The 23,552-nt window shown below is 36.7% G+C and overlaps 1 protein-coding gene across 7 annotated transcripts in view; it reads left to right on the top strand.

The window, feature by feature from the left end:
- LOC118534495 (sodium channel protein type 1 subunit alpha) overlaps positions 1–8,383 on the top strand; it is a 144,255-nt gene extending 135,872 nt beyond the window's left edge. For all 7 annotated transcript variants that reach the window (XM_078070931.1, XM_078070935.1, XM_078070933.1 and 4 more), the window contains exons 25-27: positions 854–958; positions 2,492–2,762; positions 5,100–8,383. In XM_078070931.1, the coding sequence (XP_077927057.1) occupies positions 854–958; positions 2,492–2,762; positions 5,100–6,277 (1,554 nt within the window). In that variant the 3' untranslated portion in view covers positions 6,278–8,383. The remainder of the gene's footprint in view (positions 1–853; positions 959–2,491; positions 2,763–5,099) is intronic.
- Positions 8,384–23,552: the final 15,169 nt, after the last annotated feature.

Here is a 23,552-nt window from a genome sequence, read left to right as displayed (position 1 = left end):
ATACTTCATATCTGATAAATGAAAATTTGCTTTTAATTTTAATTTTTATGTCTTTTATTGCTAGTAGGTTTAAACATATTTTTGAGTGCTTTTTGCCATTTTTATTTCTTCCTTTGCTTACTATTCCTTCATCTTATTTATTCAGTATATTTTCTTATTATGAGTGCTTCTGTTGTATGAGATGCTTATAGAACATTCCTGTCCCCATCCCCTTTTATTGTTATTAATATTCTATGGTCAATGTCAGGCTCTTATCTCACTTATTAGCCTGAGTTGCAATCCTCTGTATCTCCCGGCCTATCACATCCTTGCCATACTAATGATCTCTGATGGATCCCCAACTCTTCTACCAACTTAGCCCATTTCCTTTTTATCCATTTGTTCCAATTCTTGGCAGAGTGAAAGTGGCTTTTTATGAGTAACTTTAACCCATCTTGCAATATACATACTATAATGCACTGCTACACTGGAGTAAGAAAATCATTGTCTTTAACTTCTGAAAAGCAGTATGTATAGTGTTAGGAACTGAGCATTTCCTTTCTCAGTGAATCAAATTTTACCACTCACTGAGTATATGGTGTTGGGGAAAATATTTAGCCTCTCAGTTTCTGGGTTTTTTTCTGCCATAAAATAATAATGAAAATAATAAAGTCAATTTTGGATAATTAGAGAATTAAATAATATTGTAGTACCTAAAAAATAGATTTCTTATTTTTCAAATTCAAAATTCTAAGCATAATTATGTTATCCATTTCCTTTTTTAACTGTCCCTTTCCTGTTTTAAGTTTAACATTGAAAAATCATGTGCAAAAGGACACAGTTTTAACCAGTTTTTTATTTTTCTTTTCTATACTTTGGAGGCCAAGACATCTTTATGACAGAAGAACAGAAGAAATACTATAATGCAATGAAAAAATTAGGATCGAAAAAGCCACAAAAGCCTATACCTCGACCAGGAGTAAGAAATACCAAATGATATGGGAAAAAATAAACAAAAACAAAAAAATTGCATGGGTTTTCTCTCGGAAGAGATAGCAACTAACATTTCCAGCAGCAAAAATTAGAGCTTCATTAATTAATACCTTTTATGGTAATGGTAAAAAATTTTTAAAAAGGGAGAGACCACCAAAAAAAAGAAGAAACAAAAATGCACCCTATTTTCAGGGGATTTCTAATTACACAACTAGAATCCAAACTAAATGGCAAAGACACATAAGTAGGTGATATGCACAAGAAAAAGTTGATCATATAATTCAAGAGTAGTTGCCAAGTAACCTTAAAGAGAGGAGTAAACCTTGGATGGGGTTAAAATACACGCAATTTTCTGCTAGATTAACAAACTGACAGTGTTGAGTGAAATAACATCTTACTTCCATTTTATTTTCCATTAGAGGTACTGAGTGGGGAACAAAAGAATTCTAGTATCTACTGTTCATATATATGGCTGTAAAGTTAGAAGTTACTAATGTCTTCAGAAGTCAGGGTCAATAAATACAATTCATGATGATAAATAACAATTCTCATGTTTCCGTGATGAACCAACCAAACAACTCAGTGAAATGGAGAAGGCTTATCCCACACTGTATTGATTTTTGTGATGATGATCTGTGAATTTAAAATAATTCCTGGGGTACATTATGGAACAAAATAGTAGTGAACATTCATATTGTGCTAGCCGACAGTTGCCTTCTTAAAAATGATGAGAAATACATACTGTTCTCTGGTAAGCCTTAACACTGGAAGTAGAAATGGTGAACTATGTGTAGGAAAATGTAAGCTAGAAGATATCTTCAGAGTTCCTGAGCGGCCTTGGAAAATGAGCCAGACAATGGCCTGCAGGGACTAAAAGTGGCAGAAATGGGGAGCAGAGCCACAGATCATTGACAGAGACATAATTTTTGACATCAAAGAATAAGGAATGTCATTCTGGTCTGATTATTTCTGTGTAGGCTCAGCATTCCGTGTCAAGCAGCAAGGACTGTTTGGTGAAAGAACATCAATATTGCCATACATAGGCTTTAAATGCATAATGTTATAAATGTGTTCTTGAAATTCCAAGCTCCCCTTAACAAATCTTTGAGAATAAGACAGATGGAAGGTTAATAGATGCTATGTTTTGAAATGGCTGCATGGTCCAACTGATCATGGGATATTCTGGTAAAACAAAATTAAGCAGGTTTCTTAACTTCTCATAATCTTAATATGTTAATATGCATTTTGTGCCTCTGAGTGAAGTGTATAGTATGCAATGTTTCTTATCAGAAATCCCCTTTTGACAAGGATTGTTATTCTGTGGAATACATACTGGTAAATAGAAATTTCGATAGCTAAGTTTTAGAAATTAATGTGTAAGCCATCTTTTACAAAATTCAGGGTCAGTGGTTATTATGTATGATATTAGAAAGTTAATCAATGCAGAAAGTGCTTATGCAGATGCTATTATGTACAGGAAAACTCCTTTGTTGCTAAAAGCATTTCTGTTTCCCTACAGAACAAATTTCAAGGAATGGTCTTTGACTTTGTAACCAGACAAGTTTTTGACATAAGCATCATGATTCTTATCTGTCTCAACATGGTCACAATGATGGTAGAAACAGACGACCAGAGTGAATATGTGACTAGCATTTTGTCACGCATCAACCTGGTGTTTATTGTGTTGTTCACTGGAGAGTGTGTGCTGAAGCTCATCTCCCTCCGCCACTATTATTTTACCATAGGCTGGAATATTTTTGATTTTGTGGTTGTCATTCTCTCCATTGTGGGTAAGAAGTATTTAAAATCTCTTAAGTTCTGTTTAAGAAAAGTAAAAGTTGGAACATTCAAGTTTAAATTAGAGGTCATGCCACCACTCAGAAATAACTCCTCTGAAATTTTTTATGTATTTCATCCAGGTGTGTTTATTTTTCTTACAAGATGAGGCTCCTACTATATGTACAGAATTGTATCCTAGCCTAACCATTTTAGATTATGGTGAATCTAATGGTAAATTCCCATTCATTTGAACTAAGAATGTGCTATTAACTAAGATAAAAATGTTTGTGACATGTCGAGATTGAGTAATTTGTATAACATCTAAATGCTCTGTTGAGAAGAGAACTAGAAATTTAGTCTGGTACTCGAGAGAGACACTACATTGGATATACAGACATAGAGCCATCAGGATATAGATAGGAGTGGAAGCTGGTGGCAAGATAAAGAAAGGCATAGAGTGAAAGAAAATAAAGATAAGAACAAAATGTTAGCAAATACAGATGGTAGTTTCTTTAAGGGTATCAGGTAGAGATTTTCTAGGTAACTTTGAAATAGGGTTATAGCAATGATGCACAAGAGGATGTGAGGTGGTATAGGACATCATTTTATCAGTCATACACTTCAAAGTCAGGAATGTACAACACATCACATGAGCAATAGCTCATCTCATTAAAGATACAACTCTAGCTCCAGGGAAGTGATAAAGTCTATCTGTGGGCCTGAAGTATTCATTCTTCCCTAAACCAGATAATATGATTGGGCCAACACCTTACCATTCAATATGGGGCACCTCTGTTGGGTAGATTTTCATTCCATTACCCCCTCTGAAGAAGTTGGTCTTGTATCTAACCCATATATTGCAGGTAGCCTTTGATTTCCACACCAATCTATGGTGTAATCAGTTGTGGAAAGGGTACTAAGGTTGTATTCACCTCTCTTCTCTCTCTTACTCCGTCTTCCTCTTTCTCTCCCTCTCTCACACACCCACACATACTCAGACTAACTTACTCTTTATAGAATGAGACAGTGTAACTTGAAAGCACTTGGTTTCCTGAACTCCTCTTCAGTTCAATCGTTATTTCATCATTTAAAAGGCAATTGGAGAAAAAGGCTTAAAAGAAACAGGCTGAGGGCGCCTGGGTGGCTCAGTTGGTTAAGTGACTGCCTTCGGCTCAGGTCATGATCCTGGAGTCCCGGGATCGAGTTCCACATCGGGCTCCCTGCTCACCAGGGAGTCTGCTTCTCTCTCTGACCCTCCCCCTCTCATGCTCTCTCTCTCTATCTCATTCTGTCTCTCAAATAAATAAATAAAATCTTTAAAAAAAAAAAAAAAAAGAAACAGGCTGAGAGACTAACATTAGACACAGGAGACCAGTAAGAGCTTCAGCTTGGATCCTTTTAGAAATGTACCAGAGTGTGTGTGTGTGTGTATATATATATAATGGAAGTTTAGGCAAGTATCAAGTTCATGGAGAGATGAAAATAGCATTAAAAATTGCAGATACTTTTAGATGGGTAAGGATTCAATAGGCAATTTCAGGGAAAAAAAATGTATTCATATAAGTGTGTACTTATACCCTTGGCCACTGCTGTTCAGACAGACTTCATAATTTTTAACTTATTTATTTTAGATTTAGTCTTGGGATTTTGTATAAGCTAAAGATAGTCTTTAGACATCCCTCAAAGACAAAAAGTATTGTAAAATTGTTATTGAATATTGTCTGAGCTTGGAGAGACATAACAAATTACCACAGACTGGGTGGCTTTAACAGAAATTTATTTTCTCACAGTTCTAAAGGCTAGAAGTCTAAGATCAAGCTGCCAGCATGGTGGGTTTCTGGTGCGAGCTCTCCTCCTGGCTGGTAGATGGCTACCTTCTCACTATGTCCTCATATGGCAGGAAGAGAGAAAGTTCTCCAGTGTTTCTTCTCATAAGGGAACTAATCCTATCATGAAAGCCCCATTCTCATGACCTCATCTAAACCTAATTATCTCCTCAAAACCCTATCTCCAAATACCAGGCATTGGAGAGTTAGGGCTTAAATTCATATAATTCATATGTTAAATAATTCATATGTTAAAACATGAATTGGGAGGGGCAGTGAGGAAGAAGGGACACAATTTAGTCTATAACAAATACCGAGTTGAGTTTAATATGGAATATCAAAATTAAGGTTTATTTATAATATATATTATATACAGTTATATATATTACATGCATGTCACATTTAAGGTTATGTAACTGAATTTCAGTCTCTAAACTTTACCTTGGAGACTTAGCAGAACTGTAATTGTTCTTTTAATGGATAACTTCTTCAATGGTTGATATTCTCATTTTTTATCCATAGGCATGTTTCTGGCTGAGCTGATAGAAAAATACTTTGTGTCCCCTACCCTGTTCCGAGTGATCCGGCTCGCCAGGATTGGTCGAATCTTGCGTCTGATCAAAGGGGCCAAGGGGATCCGCACGCTGCTCTTTGCCCTGATGATGTCCCTTCCTGCCTTGTTTAACATTGGCCTCCTGCTCTTCCTGGTCATGTTCATCTACGCCATCTTTGGAATGTCCAACTTTGCCTATGTCAAGAGGGAAGTTGGAATTGATGACATGTTCAACTTTGAGACCTTCGGCAACAGCATGATCTGCCTGTTCCAAATTACCACCTCTGCTGGCTGGGATGGATTGCTAGCACCTATTCTCAACAGTAAGCCCCCTGATTGTGATCCTAATAAAGTTAACCCTGGAAGCTCAGTTAAGGGAGATTGTGGAAACCCCTCTGTGGGGATTTTCTTTTTTGTCAGTTACATCATCATATCATTTCTGGTTGTGGTGAACATGTACATCGCTGTCATCCTGGAGAACTTCAGTGTTGCTACCGAGGAAAGCGCAGAGCCCCTGAGTGAGGATGACTTTGAGATGTTCTACGAGGTTTGGGAGAAGTTTGATCCTGATGCCACCCAGTTTATGGAATTTGAAAAACTATCTCAGTTTGCCGCTGCTCTCGAACCCCCCCTCAATTTGCCACAACCGAACAAACTCCAGCTCATTGCCATGGATTTGCCTATGGTCAGTGGTGACCGAATCCACTGTCTTGACATCTTATTTGCTTTTACAAAGCGGGTTCTGGGAGAGAGTGGAGAGATGGATGCTCTCCGAATACAGATGGAAGAGCGATTCATGGCTTCCAACCCATCAAAGGTCTCTTATCAGCCAATAACTACGACTTTAAAACGGAAACAAGAGGAGGTGTCTGCTGTGATTATTCAGCGTGCTTACAGGCGCCACCTTCTAAAGCGAACTGTAAAACAAGCTTCATTTACGTATAATAAAAATAAAATCAAAGGTGGGGCTAATCTTCTTGTAAAAGAAGACCTGATAATTGACAGAATAAACGAAAACTCAATTACGGAAAAAACTGACCTGACCATGTCCACAGCAGCTTGTCCACCTTCCTATGATCGGGTAACAAAGCCAATCGTGGAAAAACATGAGCAAGAAGGCAAAGATGAAAAAGCCAAAGGGAAATAAATGAAAATAAATAAGAATAATTGGGTGACAAATTGTTTACAGCCTGTGAAGGTGATGTATTTTTGTCAACAGGACTCCTTTGGGAGGTCAATGCCAAACTGACTGTTTTTACACAAATCTACTTAAGGTCTGTGCCTACAATAAGACAGTGACCCCTTGTCAGAAAACTGTAACTCTATGTAAAGGGAAGACGACCTCGACAGGAGGTTACTGTTCTCACTACCAGCTGACACTGCTGAAGATAAGAGACAAAATGGCTACTCAGACTGTAAGGACCAGTTCAAAGGGGTGCAAACCTATAATTTGGGGGTTGTCTAACATGAAACACTTTAGTGTAGTAATTGTATCCACTCTTTGCATTTCAACTGCCACATTTGTCACATTTTTACAAAATCTGTTAGGGGATTCATCTTTTTTTTAATCCATATGTTGTTTATTATATGTGACTATTTTTGTAAATGGGGTTTCTGTTGTGAAATAGACAAAGGGCCTCTTCAATAGGTAAGCCACTGGGGGTTAGCGCAATCACACGGCCTCCCATCTGCACAAAGGTGTGGTGTGCATGAGGGCATGCTGCACTTAGAGATCATGCATGAAAAAACAAGTCACAAGGAAAACAATGAGTTCTTAAATTCCATCCATGTTTCTGGGAGGGGTAATTGGGTGATAATTGGAGGTGCTTTGCTGATCTTGTTTTATCAAATCCAGCCCCCAGACCAAGTAGATCATTTCTGGGGGGTAGGCCATTAAATCTTAGCAGGTGCAAACTTCCTTCAACTGTCTGGAGTCATAAATGTTGTGTTTCTGTCTATTGTATTTAAAAACAAAACAAAACAAAACTGAGAAATGAACATTGTTTCTCCCCTGAAGACTGACCAAAAGAACCCTTTATAAATTTCTGCTTAATCCTGCACTTTGGCTAGCCATCTTCAGCTCAGCGAGGTTGACAACTGTATATGTTAATGAAATGCTATTTATTATGTAAATAGTCATTTTACCCTGTGGTGCACGTTTGGGCAAACAAATAATGACCTAAGCACAGTATTTATTGCATCAAATATGTACCACAAGAAACGTAGAGTGCAAGCTTTACACAGGTAAGATAATGTATTCTGTACCACTATAGATAATCTGGATGCTATCAGTGCATGTTTATATTACCATGCGGCTGTATCTGCTTTCTCCCACTGCTCAGAATCTCATTTATGAGAAACCATATGTCAGTGGTGAAGTCAAGGAAATTGTTCAACGGATCTCATTTCTTTAAGTCATTAAGCAATAGTTTGCAGCACTTTAACAGCTTTTTGGTTATTTTTAAATTTTAAGTGAATAACATATGGTGTATAGCCAGACTGTACAGACATGTTTAAAACAACAACAACAAACACTGCTTAACCTGTTAAAAAATGTGTTTAGGATTTTATAAGCAAATATAAATACTGTACAAAGTCATTTTATTTTGTTTTTCAGCATTATGTACATAAATATAAAGAGGAAATTATCTTCGGGTTGATATCACAATCACTTTTCTTACTTTCTGTCCATAGTACTTTTTCATGGAAGACATTTGCTAAATAAGAAAAGAAAAACACGACTGGGTAGTTGTAGATTTCTGCTTTTTTATTACATTCGCTAATTCTAGCTTATTTCATAATTTTAAGGGGCAATATATGTTCACAAGTCACGTCCAAATTATGCTCTGCAATTGGAAAAGGGTATAAAATTTTATTTACATTTTTGGTAGTGCCTGCACAAACTGATTGAAGGTAATGCTTTTTTTTTTTCATTTTTGTCCTTTTCGTTCTAACTTCTGTTCATGTTTTCATTGCTTTGGAGTCATGCTGCTCTAGATTGCTCTAAATATAATGCGGGTTTTGCAATTTTTTTTTTCCCACAAGAACAGAGAGTAGTGAACTTACAGAGACAATTACATCAGGACATTTTGTGTTTCTTACAGAAGCAAACCATAGGCTCCTCTTTTTCTTAAAATTACTTAGATAAACTGTATTCGTGAACTGCATGCTGAAAAATGCTACTATTACCCTAAATGATGCTAACCAACATTAAAAATGTGCAAAACTAATAAAGATTACATTTTTTATTTTATTGTTTGCCCAGTTACTTTTTGTTAAAAGCATTTTATGAGAAGATGAAGGCATTTTATTCTACAAATTAGGGGAGAAAGGGAAATATACACACAAACAGGTCTACCTGAGCTGACAGTAAGAAAACTGGGGTAGAAATGGGACTGGGAGGAATGAGCTCCCAGGGTCTACGAGCAGTAGGGTGTGAGCTCTGCTAGAAGGAACCAGTACCAGAGCATAAGCCGGTGGCTCTACGTGGAAAAGAAGTATGGGAGCCAGAGCAATGGTGGATGGCCCTTTGAGGTACAAAAAGAAGCCCTTAAATCTATATTTCCAAAATTAAAAGTTGCCTTGTGGATATTTTGTTTGCTCCTCTAGAACCACTCTCCATGCTTCTCCATCCTGCTCTGTGGGACAGTGATTTTGTGCATTACATCATTGGGCTCCATTACCCTCTGGCTCCCAACTGGGAAGCACCAGCAAAGAAAGCACCAGTGGGAGAGAGTGAACTTGGGTGTTTATTCCCCAGATCCTTCTTTGCTGAGTTGCCCTCAGTTGGCAGTGGTGCATTCATCAACATATATACTTTGGGTCAGACAATCGCATTCTACAACCAAAGCTACTCTGGGGTGTGGTCATCACTCCCCTACTTGTTCCCTTAGACCTGGGGCTGGACTTCCCTATTCCTGGCAGCTTTCCCCCAATCTTGCCGACACCCTTTCAAATGGCCCCTTCATGAAAACATTCTCTGTTTCATCTGTCACCTGTCCGGATGACACAGTAATTACATAGCTTCCTAAATGGGACAAATGGCGAAGATTTGCTTTAGGTCTGCTTGGAGACTCAATCTAACTGGCTATGGTAGATAAAAGTAGATAAAGGAACTGGAACTGGGGGACTACAATAAAGCCAAGCAAAGAATTCTATTCATAGAGATCATAGAAATGTTACCAGAGCGGTCCCAACAGTAAGATTGACAGTCTAAAAAACTTATCTAAATGTATGAGGAAAGAGAAGCCTTCACTTGTCATCAGGGTAGTAAAATCTCTGTTGTGAATCTAGAAGGGGGGACACGGCCCTGACAGGCAAAGGAGCAGTCATGCACAGTGCTTCTCTTATCCTTCTACACTTACTGCCTCATCCCTTCATAATATCACGACAATTAATTCTGATTTATTAGTGGCTGAAAATAATTCCCAACAACACAAATAAGGATTATAGGAGAATCTCTACAGATTTTTTTTTTTTTAATACTCCATATCCGCACCACACTTACTGGTATTTTTCAAAATACAAAAAGAGCTGGTGAAACATAATCATAAATTACCCTATTCCTTTTGGTATTATTTTGCACAATATTTGTTGTGCCAGAAAGTAATATAAGGCTCAAGGAATAATGAGTCGCATCAGTGGGACAAAGACACTAGGTTGAAGGGGGTTCCCACTGGCCAAACCCAGGGGAATTTGAGAATCAAAATAAATAACGATAGTAGTAGATTATAACCCATTTAATAAAATAAGAATCTACAAGTATATGCTGATATAAATAAATGGAAAAAAGCAAAAATCTCTTTCTTACAGGTGAAAGTTAACTAACAAGTGTAAGAGAAATACTGGAGTTAGAAAATCACCATTTGGCAACCGTGATAATGACAACTGATTCATGCAAGAATAATGAACACTAAACTCATGAATGAAAGTTTGATGGGGAATAGGAAAATTACATTGTCTCAAAGTATCTCTTGTTCATTAATTAAAAATTTTTAAGAAGAGTTTATAGTGGAGAAACCCAGAAGATACTACCTTCAAAGATATCATCAATTACAGGGCCAACTACACTGAAAAAGATACATCACACTATCCAGAAATAAGGAATTTAACTATAAGGAAAATCAAATTGAAGACATTCTGAAAAACAACTGAATTGAATTCTTCAAAATGTTACAGTCATGAAAAACAAAGAAAGGTCAGGAACTGCCTGAGAACTAAACACAATCCGTGATTCTGTATTGGATACTAGACTGGGAAAATAACATCGATTATGGATATTGTTGGGAAAACTAAGTTTGAATATGGACTGTTGATTAATTAATATATGAACGTTGATTTTTCTCATTTTATTGAGTCTAAGGCAGCTATTACATAACTGTAAGTAATGTCCTTCTTCTTGGAAAATGCACACTAAAGTATTCAGGCGTGAATGGGATGATGTCTACAACTCACTCTCAAAAGAAAATATGTTCAAAGGAAAATGAATTATGTGTATATGTGTATATTTAATATATAGATAGATATAGAAATAAACATGATATATCTTTGGGGAAGGGAGGAATTTTTTGTTCCTGTTAAGTTACTGAAGTGTGTATGTATGTGTGTTCACTCTATCACTTGATTTTTGTGTCCTAGAATTGATTATTTCTACCCTCAAAATTAGAAATCCTATCTCTAATTACTTCAAAGAATACTGTATTTTAACTACAATTCTTTTTTTCTGGAAGTCATCTTTCTAAAGTCACTTAAATGATTACATTTCTTGCCCTTTATGATAATCCTTATATTGTCAAAAAAAGAAGACTTTAAAAGACATATGTGACCTACTGGTTAAGACATCTGTATTTGAAACTAGATAGACCTAAATTGGAACTTTATGATCTAAACTCTGATGATTTTATCCATATCATAAAAGAAAGCAGCTTATTGGCTGTCTGAGCTGGGACAAGACATTGTAGGTATGAAGTAATAGTCCAAACACAGTTCCACAGACCAGCACACCCATGACAAGGTTTTCATATGCCTAGAGTTAAGCCAGAAAATTAAGAATAACGTCATAAATATTTATAAAGCTTAATGTATTCAATTTAAAGAATGTCATTGTAAAAATGTGACTTCTACATTATTTTCAAAGACTAAAATCATTTTTATGTTAAAATTTTTTTTTAGAAATTAAGGATGAACCTGGGTGGCTCAGTCGGTTGAGCACCCAACTCTTGGTTTCGGCTCAGGTCATGATCTCAGGGTCGTGGGATTGAGCCCTGTGTCTGTGCTCTGTGCTGGGCACAGAATCTGCTTGAGATTCTCTCTCTCCCTTTCCCTCTGCCCCTCCCCCTGCCTGCTCACACTTGAGCACTCTCTCTTTCTCTTTCTCTCTCAAATAAACAAATAAACAAACAAACAAAAAACTTTAAAAAGAAAGAAATTACAGTGAGAATAGACAATAGTGGGTTATTTGTTTTAATATTTTATTTGACCACATTAAAAATTGGTGACTTTGTGTTGGTCCTCTCATTTGTATTTTATTGGTACATGAATTCAAAATTCTAGGAACCTTTGGGGTAGACAAATACTACTTGACCACATAAATTTGTATATGTGTGTACCAAAAAGTTACCTTAGAACTATAGAAACTGTATTAAAGACAGCAAATATGTCCTGTAATTGCATATTCTATCATGTGTGCACTGGAATTTCATATTATTATAAGAAAAGAAATGTTTCTCGATCACCATAAATTTATTAAAATATTTATAATCAAAAATATTATTGCTTCAATCAGGTGCAGCTGATAGGACTGTTCTTCCTGGCACCTGGGAATATTCTTTGAGGTTATCAATGAACTGGCACTGGAGGAGGAAAATATTCCAGGCAGTCGAGTGTTGCTGGAGAAGTTGCATCACCAAGAAATGCTGACCATCACAGCTGAATAATCTGCAATGCCAAATGCATACTCAGTGTCGTTCAAGTGCTTTATCATCCCCTCAGAACACTCCTCATATATGCGGAGAGCTCTGCCTCTTACTCACCAAGAAACACCAGGACATTGTCATGAACTTTCTCAAATTCTTTCCTCTCCAGTGAAAAATGTCTTCCTTCCCGCCCCTTCCCTTCCCTTTCCTTTTCCTTTTTTTCCTTCCATTCCCTTTTTTGTTCCTTGTCTTTGCTTTCCTTCCTTTCTCCTTCCTTCTCTCCCTGCCTCTTTTCCCTTCCTTTATCTGTCCAGAGATATTTCTCCCCATTCATTTTTACACACTCTGATAACTTGCTCCATAAGCTCTTTACCTTCTCTCATATCTTTATTCTCTCTTTTTGATTGATCCTTTCTGTCAGGCTTTGCACTTTCAAAATGGTTCTTCCAATCTTGAAAACTAAATTTGCTCAACTCTGACGCATCTTTATGCACTGTTCCATTATCTCATTCCTTTAAAAATTTACCTTCTGAAATCAGGGTTCTGTACTCACCACCTTCACTCTTGGCTAAAATTAAATGAAATACAGGTCCCAGTCATGCTGATGAGGAAACTTGGCTGTGAATAATCTTGTTGAGGGCACCTGGCTGGCTCAGTTGGTAGAGTATGTGACTCTTGATCTCAGGGTTGTAAGTTTGAACCTCATGTTGAGTGTAGAGATTACCTAAAAAAAATCTTGTTGACATAAGCACATTGAGTTTTCAAAGTGTTATGCTGACTATTATCAATAACATTATGAGGAGAAGATGAAAATACTTACAAAAGGTAGATATAGGAACAAAGAACATTACCCACATGGAGCAAAGATGTACATACTCTATTCCTGGTTATCATGAATTACATCTTCTCTATTTAATGTTTACTTAGAAGGGAAAGACATCCACAGAGCTATTCAACTGTTAACTGCAGCATTTTGTTTGTTTTGTTTTGTTTTCTAGGAATGTAGCCTTTACTTATAAGGGATGGAGACCAAAAAGTTCTTTTTTTTCCCAAAGTTATTATTTAAATTCCAGGTAGTTAACATATAGTGTAATAGTTTCAGGCGTAGAATTTAGTGATTCAACACTTACATACAACACCCGGTGCTCATCACAACAAGTGCCCTCCTTAATTCCCATCACCTATTTAACCCATCCCCCCCACCCACCCACCTCCCCTCTGGTAACCCTGTTTGTTCTCTATAGTTAAGAGTTTGTTTCTTGGTTTGCCTCTCTTTTTCCCCCCATGTCCATTTGTTTGGTTTCTTAAATTCCACATATGAGTGAAATTGTACGGTATTTGTTTTTCTCTGACTTATTTCACTTAGCATATACTCTCTAGCTCTATCCACAACATTGCAAATGGCAAGATTTCATTCTTTTTATGGCTGAGTAAGAGTCCATTATATATACTTATATATACACACCTTCTTTATCCATTCATCAGTTGATGGAAATTTGGGCTCTTTCCATAATTTGGCTATTGTTGATAATGCTGCTATAAACTTTGAAGTACATGTATCCCTTTGAATTAATATTTTCGTATCCTTTGGGTAAATACCTAGTAGTGCAATTCCTGGGGTAGTTCTATTTTTAATTTTTTGAGGAATCTCTATGTCTTCCAGAGTGGCTGTCCCAGTTTGCATTCCTACCAATAGCATAAGAGGGTTCCCCTTTCTCCACATCCTTGCCAAAACCTGTTGTTTAACTGTGTTAATTTTAGCCATTATGACAGGTGTGTGGTGATATCTCATTATAGTTTTGATTTGTATTTCTCCGATGATGAGTGACGTTGAACATCTTTGCATGTGTCTGTTGACCCTCTGGATGTCTTCTTTGGAAAAATGTCTACTCATGTTTTCTGCCCATTTTTAACTGGATTATGTGTTTTTTGGGTGTTGAGTTTTATAAGTTCTTTATATATTTTGGATACTAACCTTTTATCAGATATGTCATTTGTAAATACCTTCTTATAACTTATAGGAAGTTATATTTTAAGTGTAAATTTTTCATGAAAAAATATATTGTTATAGAAAGTTTAATTTGCTCATTAAGATATTAATGAATTCACTATCCTGTGCTAAAGTTGCCAAAATGTGTGTGTGCGCATGCGCGCGCACGTGCACAGGCACGCGCATTTTGGGAAAGCATTAAGATACAGGTTTTATGTTTCTTCATCAAGCTGTTTGATATAAATTGTGACTCTAACAGATTCAAATACTAAACCAATGCTGATATTTATTCTTCCAAACACCTTCTTTCTCTCTTTAATGTTCTCAAATCTGGGTCCTATTCCTGCCAGGCTACAATTAGCCAAATTCATTGATCTTTATTCAGTCGTTATTATATTCGACAGATTATTAGAGTTTGATGTTGATCATCATCAACACCTTTATTAAACCGCATCTTCCTTTGCCTTCCATAAAACTATTCTAGGTCTCTTCCTATAATTTAGATTCTTTGCCTTTACCATTTGTTAACTTTTTCTCTCCTTTTGCATTTATACAGCACCATCAGCTCTTTTGCTGAGCTGATGCTGCGATTTCAACTTTCTATTTGTCTTTTATATTTGCATATTCAACTATCACTTTCTACTTAATAAGGCCAAAGTGATTTGACTACATTTTATTCCTCTCAGCCACCAACAAAACTACCCAGAATCAACCTGCTTTCCCAGTATCTGTTATTGTGTGGGTTAGCCTTCTAATTCAGCAAAATACGTAAGTACACGTTACAGAGTATACAGAGGGGTAGATGAGTAACTCTAAGGGAGGATATAGGAATAACTAGGACAGAAAATCCTGGCCTGGGTTTGAAGAATAAGAGGGGAAGGGCAGTCTGAACAGCAGAAATATTATAGAATAGTGGTCAAAAGGATAGATTCTAGAGACAGATTGCCTGGATTCAAATATCAGCTATACTGCTTACTAGCTGAACAACCTTGAAAAGTTTCTTAACCCTTTGTTGCCTCAATTTTGTCATCTGTAAAATGGTAATAATAATTTTTATGAGGATCAAATAAGTTAATACAAATAAAGCTTTTAGATCAACAGTTCCAAGCATATAGTAATTACTATACACATGTTTGCCCAGCTGATGATGACCAAGACACATATGGAAATGGGAAACAGCATGGCACATTCAGAGCATTCACAATAAAGTGAAAGTGAGTATTTTTTAAAAATGTTTTATTTATTTATTTGAGAGACAGAGAGAGAGTGAGTGAGTGAGAGCACACCTGGGGGGAGGGCCAGAAGGAGAGGGAGAAGCAGACTCCTCTACCGAGCAGGGAGCCCAACGCGGGGCTTGATCCCAGGACCCTGGGATCATGACCTGAGCCAAAGGCAGACGCTTAAGTGACTGAGCCACCCAGGCGCCTTGAAAAGTGAGTATTGACAGCAACTGAGAGGCAAGCAGGAGTCAGATAATAAAGGGCCCTAAGTGCATATCAGGACTTTGGCTCCAACGTGTAGTAATGAAGAGTCATTAAGATATTTGTAAAATAAGTTAAGGTAGAAGTGAAGATGCTAGAGAAGATTTTGACTTTAAGGAAAAGGAAAGGGAAAGCAGAGACATAATTTGAGAAGCTACAGGAAAGCAATGATGAGACACCACTAGCCTTACGTACCTTCCTCATCTCACTTCCTCCCACTGAAACCAAACCCAAACTCTGGGATTCAGTGATAGCTCCCTTGTAATCTCTTGATTTTCTCTCCTATGAACCTCCATGGGATTTTGCTGTATATGCCCAAACCCAAACAGTTTTGAGAGTGCTATTAGGAGGAGGAGGAGACTATTAGCAATTATGCAGAAGCAACAGGCATAAAAACAGACTCTTCCAGGCAAACCAGGACATAAGATCACCTCATATATGTCATTCGTATGGCCCTTAAACTGCCAGGATGCAGTGGTTTGGAATGTGGTTGCTTCCTCTGACCACCCTCCCTCTCCGCTTCCGCCACAGGAACACACACAGCAGATAATGTCTGATAGGCAGAGACGGGCTTTAAATGCCTTCTATCCTCTATAGCGCTTTACACACAGAACATTTTCAGTAGGTATTTAGCAAATGAACAAATTAATTAATTTTTAGCATTGCTCAAAATAGTTCTATTTTCAAGAATTATTTACCCCTCTAAGATATTTTCCTCTTTACTTATATACTATAATATCAGAGGGCTATCATTATACACAAGATATATAAGGTAATAAAAAACATCGCAAGAGTTACAAATGAATATCAGTGTTAGTATATTTTAGTAATATTGGATATATATAATAAATATTTAAGTGGATGAGGATTATATCCATCCATAAGAGTACGTACACTACCTCTCTACTACCTATAAAGAAAAAGACATAGATAGAGGTATAGATACGTATATACATAAATATTTCCAAGGTATAAGAGTTCATAAATTGATTTTTAACTCTTTAGAACTTAAGGATTGTATAATACTCACCCCATTATTTGCTAGAGTGGAACTATTGAGCTTGCTATTTTAAATTTATTCCTCTAAAAGGAATTAGGGCTTCTGGACCTTGTTTTCTCTTCAACATCACTTGGCCTGATTCTTACCTGCATTATTAATGCTCATCTTTCATCAAAGATGGTGAAGAAATGTCTTGTTCAGCAGTATTTCCTGCAGTCATAGAAAACACAAATTTCTAAAGGCAAACAGATTGGGCCTTTGATCAACCTCAATTGTAGAGTGCAGCCATTTGCCTGACCTTAGGGAAAAGTCTGTTGAGTTATACTGACTGATAACCTAAAATAGGTGCAATGCTAGAGCAAACTATAGATAGTAACTATAAGATTGTGATCATATAAATACGTAAGGAAATGGATAATAGGATTTATGGAGAACGGTGAAAATACCTGAAAATAATTTTCTTCAGAGACAAGGAGAGTGAGGAAGGACCTCATTCAAATACAGCAGAGGTTGTATGATTTGCTAAAATAAAACTCAGTATGCAGTTAATTGCATGAAATTTAGTATACTATCCAGGTATGTCTTACAACTTTAAGACACTCTCTCTTTTCCACACCAAAACCTAGGTATTTCCATGGCATTCTCCCTGGACTCTGCCTTAAGTGTCCAAATCAATCCTAGGATAACTTCAATATGGTGGCTCCAAGTCTCTGAGCCTATCACATAACCTCTCTTCCCTTTCAACAATCCTAGGGCAGTTTTCTTTTCTTTTCTTTCTTTTTTTAAAACTTACCTAATTCTAAAAACCTACCAGGGCAATAGCTAAAATACAGTTTTAAGCCTCAGCTCAAATCTCTAGAAAAAAATATCTACTGAGCTATGCTGTTAGAATGAGGCAGGAGAAAGCTATGGTAAGCTCCCCAGGAGAGTCTTATGATTAGCAAGTCTGTGAAACCCTTGCTTAGGGGTAGGCAGCCTGGTAAGTTTCCAGGATTTCAGGAACTCGTCATTAGTTGGTAAGAGTACTTAACCAATAAAAAATTTAATGGTCAGAATGTGCTGGCACAAGGATCACCCCTGAGTTAGAGTTTGATTCAGTATGATACTTCGAGGTGCAAGACTTCCCAGCAATCTGGGCTGAATAAACAGAACAAAATAGTTAAACTTCAGCACATATGATAAATTTGAACATCAGGGACACAATTAGCTCACACAGACCTTTGTAAAAATTAAGAAAGATCCCCCTTTCTCCTCTGGGGAAAACAGCTGTGCACTCAGATAAAGAATTTGGCAATTGGGACATGGTATCTTGATGCAGGACAATCTGAACCATGAATGGTCATTTATTTATACAGACTACCAATACCAAGAGAGATCACACAGGGAAGATTAACTTCTACTCCAATGACCATTCTAATATTTTAGGGCTATGGAACCTTTTTTTCTACTCAAATAGCATCTTATGATAAACATGAGAATTAAAAAGTTATGATAGGGATAGGGACCAGTACCTATTGGTCTTTGTAAACTTTATTGAAGTGTGATGTGGTTTTGTTTGTTTGTTTGTTTTTGATTGGGCTATAAAAACAAAACATGCCTTTTATTTCAGAAAAAGAACTAAACCAGCACAGAAAGGTATAAAATCTTATTTTCCCGCTCTCTTCTTTGAACAGTTTCTTGAGTAACACTCCAGGCATTGTTGTATGCATACCGTTGTATACATATCATGTTCTATACATATCACGTCGTTCTGCAACTTGCCCTTTTAAGTAATATATCTTGGGTATATTTCCAATTGGCACATATAAATCTACCTCATTCTTGGGGCACCTGGGTGGCTTAGTCGGTTAAACATCCAACTCTTGATTTTGGCTTCAGTCATGATCTCAGGGCAGTGAGATGGAGCCCCATGTCAGGCTCTGAGCTCAATGGGGAGTCTGCTTGGGATTTTCTTTCTCCCTCTCCCTCTACCCCTCCCCCAACTCACATATGCACTCTCTCTCTCTCTCAAATAAATAAATAAATCTTTAAAAAATATTTTTTAAATCTACCTCATTCTTTTTAAATGGTGCATAGCATTCCGTTCTATAGATGTAATTAATGGGTCACTTCTTGATGCACATTTAGATTTTTCCAATTTCGCTTTGCAGCTAACAAGGCTGTAATGAATATCTTTGTTCTGGTATTTTTGTGAAATCTGTAAGTATTTCTGTTGGATAGATTTCTGAAATTGAGTTTTCTAGGTCAAAGATATTCACATTTTCCATGTTTATATTAGACATTTGGGTTAGGTGTAGGTGCTTCTCCTTGAAGCAGGGGCCATCAAAGGACACTCTTTAATTTTTCATCTCCCAACATCTCTTCCAGGACAAACACTTCTACAACCAAAAGACCTCTAAGGCCAGGAGCCACAGTCATCTCACATGGTATAGAATAGTGCCAGCACTGTACTTTTTTAAAAGTTGTATAAATTAATAACCTACCAACTTGGATAGATATTGCAAACTGAAAACTTTTCTCACAACATCTTGAAATTTAGGATCAAAAACATAAAGCCAATAATACATTTTTTTTGCAGTGAACCCAACGCAAAGCAGCATGCTTAACAATGCCATATTTCAGATGATAGGAGCCACATATCATCACATTATTATTCAAAGAAAATGCCTACTTGAGAATGAAAATGAGGAGTTATGGCAAATACTATTAGCCCAGATGATGCTATTCAATTCCTACATAGCCTATGAATGATAAATAAAGAATGTAATTTAAATTAATTATCTATGAACAATTATACTTAAAATAAGCTATCTCATTCAGCAATATAGTTTTTCTTTTAAAATATTGAAAAGTACTGCTACATTTATTTCTGAAATAGAAATTATCTCAGTCTTTCATTACAATAGTAAAACATGATTATTGTAACAAAATCAAGCCTATAAAATTTACACAGCAGAAAATGAGAAGCCCAAAGACAAATATTGCTAAAACTTGGTTTACATTTTTTCATAACTTTTTACTACATGTAACATTAGATCCAAACATTTACTTAACCTTTCAAACTTCCTAAGCTACTGTTTGTCAATCACTCTTCCAGAAGACCAGAAATATTGTTCTTCTAATAAAATCTGTAACGCCTTGAACTCATCATTTAACTTCCCTGAACATTGGAATCTCATTTACAAAATGCAGGGTTTGAAAAGACATGAATTTCCAAGGTCCATTCTAGTTTCAAAACATTATTTTTCTGAGAATAAAACCAATTCTGGCAGCATAAAACAATAAACTACCATAATTAACATGGTAAATCAAGTAAACCTTACATTAGTTTTCTAGGCTTTTAAGACAATATACAAAGGATTTTTCAGGAGAAGGGATGACTGCTATCTACACATTGATTTTGATATAATAACTGTCTGGAGGAGAAAAAGATACAACATTATAGAAAGACCACCAGTTATTAGGAACACATGAAAAATGATTTTCTTTCTGCTTTGGAAGGCTGTATTTCATGAGAGAGCTTATGTCCCAGTCTCCAATACAACTCTAAAACAGAACCTCACCCTGGATTATCCTGCCAAATTGAGTGTCTTTGACATTGTCTGAATTACTATTTGGAAATAAATTATCATGTTTTAGGGTCTGTAATTTTCAGGTATGGATCTTGAGGCGTCTTCTAAATCAATTATTTGGAGATCAAGTTTTGTCTAGACCTAAGCTAATTTAGGCTTCAGAAGCCATGAAGTTTTTTGTTCTTAAACTTCATTCCATCCACTGCACTATACAGAACTATGAACTTCAACTGTATAGAAACTATGACTTCCTAAAGTGCTCTTACTAACTATTGAAATACCACACAACATTCCTATGCTAGACTAAGGCCAGTTATTATTATAGCATCTAAATTGTTCTCTGTGTCCATTATAATACTCTAATGATGAAGCAAGTTTGATTGATAAGTAGTCTTAATGTCATATTTTACAATTTTTACTAAAGCAGTAGGTTTCAAAGCATGGTCCCCAGACCAGCAGCATCAGCATCATGTGAGAATGTGTTAGAAATTCATATTTTTGAGTCCCCCCCCAAATTGAACTAGAACCTTTGTAGGTGGCAACCTAACAATCTGTGTTTGAACAAGCCCTCCAGGTAATTTTGATGCATGCTCAAGTTTGAGAACCACTGTTTGTCTTGTGCATGGGGCAACAATGTCCCCCAGTGGCCAAAAACCCACACACTATGTAAATACATGTATATATTTTAAATAATTACCAAAGAAAGTGTTCACTATTTTTAGTGGGCTTGAAATTCAGTCCCAAAATTCACGTGTGCAGAAAATTTCTATTTCTTCTTTTAAATCTAATAAAATCCAAAGCTTAGCATCAGTCCATTGGATTGCCAGGAAATGCATTCCACTTGGTATTAACATCCTCCTCTCCCAGGACTCAACCAGAATCCAAGAGGCTCATACGGTGTTAAGAAAATGGGAGAAGTTTCTTGACCCTCCGGTCCAAGACAGCTTCTGATGACATCCTTATTGTCCCAGCTAAAGTGGTCAGTATTATAGTCAGGTCAGTATTGCAGAATCAGCTCTACTGGGTACACCATGCCCCCATTTATCTCAAGTTTCATCTCCCTCTGGGTGCACTGCCACAGATCAGGGGGTGGATGCCTGAAATTACAGGACCCTATTGACTTTTGTCTCTGTCTCTGTTTCTGGAAAGTGTTCCTCCTTCTCTTGCCTGAGTAGCACTTCTCTGGCCCCTACTACCCACCAAGAAACCCAGATCCTTTATAAAAAGATTTTTACTTTACAAAAGATCCCAAAGTCTTCTAAAGTGCTGTAAAATCGAATTTCTTGAGGTGACAAAATTGTCCTCTCTGTGTGCTGTCCACTACACATGGGGCTCTTGAGTATCTGAAATGTGTCTAGAGCAACTGATGAATTTAATTTTTATTTTAACTGTGTAAATTTATTTTTTTTTAATTTTTTTCTCTGACATTTAAAAACTTGATTTAAATACATTTCAAACATTTAGATGTGTGTAATGCAGAAAATGCAATTGTTCTCTCAATCCCTCTCCCCACCCCCTAAGAAATACCCTGTTAATGGGTTCCACTTTTCTGTATACACTGTTCAAATATGTATTATAATTCACTTACGGATTTTAGCACATCCATTATTTTCTTTTTCTTTATATATATATATATATCATCATTCATTTTATTTATTTTTATTTTTTTAATTATGTTCAGTTAGCCAACATATTGTGCATCATTAATTTTTGATGTAGTGTTCAATGTTAACTATGTAAACAGCCTCATGTGGCTAGTGGCTACTTTATTGGGCAACACATTTCTAAAGACTTTTGCTTCCACCCTGATACAAAATACTAATGACCTAGTTGTCTACATAAATCAAAGAGAATGGAAAATCTGGAGAGCAATACAAAAGAGCATCTCAGAAAAGTTCTCTGGGGATGAGTATAGGAGTGTTCATTATATTGTTCAACTTTTCACATGTTTGAACATTCTCAAAGTAAAGGTCTGGGGAAAAATATACTGCCACAAATTAAAGCTAGTTATAAATGGATTTATGAGCAGGGATCCAGCAGTGCGAGCTCCAGCTGTTTTAATTCAGCTAATTCAGATAAGTGGTAGGGGCCGATGAGGAGGGCCATGTGAAGGAGAAGCTGGGAGTTGGATGCGAAAAGAGAAAACCTGGATGCTTTGAGGTGAGAAAAAAAAAAAAATCTCCTCAGCTGTCAGAGGGAAGCTCTGCTTCCAGGCATCACTCTGAATGAGAAAGGTGCTCTTCCTAAGGGAGATGGACTCAGGTGCCTCCACTGTGGAGGGAATGCCATGTGCCTCTGGGTAAGGTGACACTCTAATGAGCTTCTGGCCTGATTTCTGGTAGATAAAGAAGTCAAAGTTGGAAGAATAAGAGGTATTTAGGATAAGAACATTGGAATGACAAGCTGGGAGAGGCAATTCAGTGGGGAGCAGAGGGATCATACAATGCCTGTCACACGGATGCTGAAGTGGATGCAGGGAAGAGAGACCGATGGGAAAGGCAGAGAAAGGAAAGTTGCTGAGAAAAATTATATCTGACATACTCAAAGACAATCGCATTAGAGCATAGCATCCTTCATGACCTCAAGTGTACTGGGCATGAAGCCACTGTTCCCTCACTTATTTTTGCAAACTCAACATTTTACATTAGCATGTATTGCCTCTAAGGAATGCTGGTGACTAGTTGGAAACTCTGCTATAAACAAAGTTATCAAGAGACACCTATAAAGCTAAGGCCTGATTTTTCTCAACCTTCGGATAAAAAGTAGAACAGACCTCTGGTTATCTTATACCCAGAAATAATAGTCTAGGAAGACGGCAGTGTGAACCTGATGTTGGGTAAGATTTTTCAGATGTGAACTTGAACCTAAGTGAGTAAATTCTAGGCTGAGGGGGGAGTTATCACTATTCTTCATTCTTATTTTATAATCAGATAAAGTTCTTGAAAGGAGTAGAAAGAATGACAAATGGCATCTCGTGAAGATGTTCTGTATATTGTGGTTGTAAACAATTAAATAATTCATTATTTCTATTTCAAAATACCAGACTCTTCTGAAAAGTATTTTTCTGTATCTTCTCTCTCCTACTTTTGCATAGATGAAATGTCAAGATATAATCAAGAAACCCAAGAAAAAATAACTTTCCTGGTAAGTCTCCATCATGGTATTTGAGTGGAAACAGTCACTACATCTGATAGGTGAGCAAGAAGCAAATTTTTCTGTTATCAGGAAGTTCTTAGCCAGATATCTGAGCTGTCTGGGTCATTTTGAAGAAAAACAAAGTATCAGTGGTTGAAGTCAATTGTAGGAATTGACTAGAAGGAGTCTCTGGACTGTAACAAGTGATGTTAATTTCACTTCATTCTTAATATACTAATCCCTAAAGTTGTGAAGAGACCACTCAATTTAGTCTCTTGTTTAACTGCCTTCCTAAAACAGCTATTAAAGCTGTCACTAATTGTAATTTAT

Source organism: Halichoerus grypus, chromosome 4 (genome assembly GCF_964656455.1).
Source record: "Halichoerus grypus chromosome 4, mHalGry1.hap1.1, whole genome shotgun sequence".
NCBI classification, from domain to species: domain Eukaryota; kingdom Metazoa; phylum Chordata; class Mammalia; order Carnivora; family Phocidae; genus Halichoerus; species Halichoerus grypus.
The sequence above is the reverse complement of the archived record's forward strand: the minus strand, read 5'-3'. Positions and strand labels throughout refer to the sequence as shown.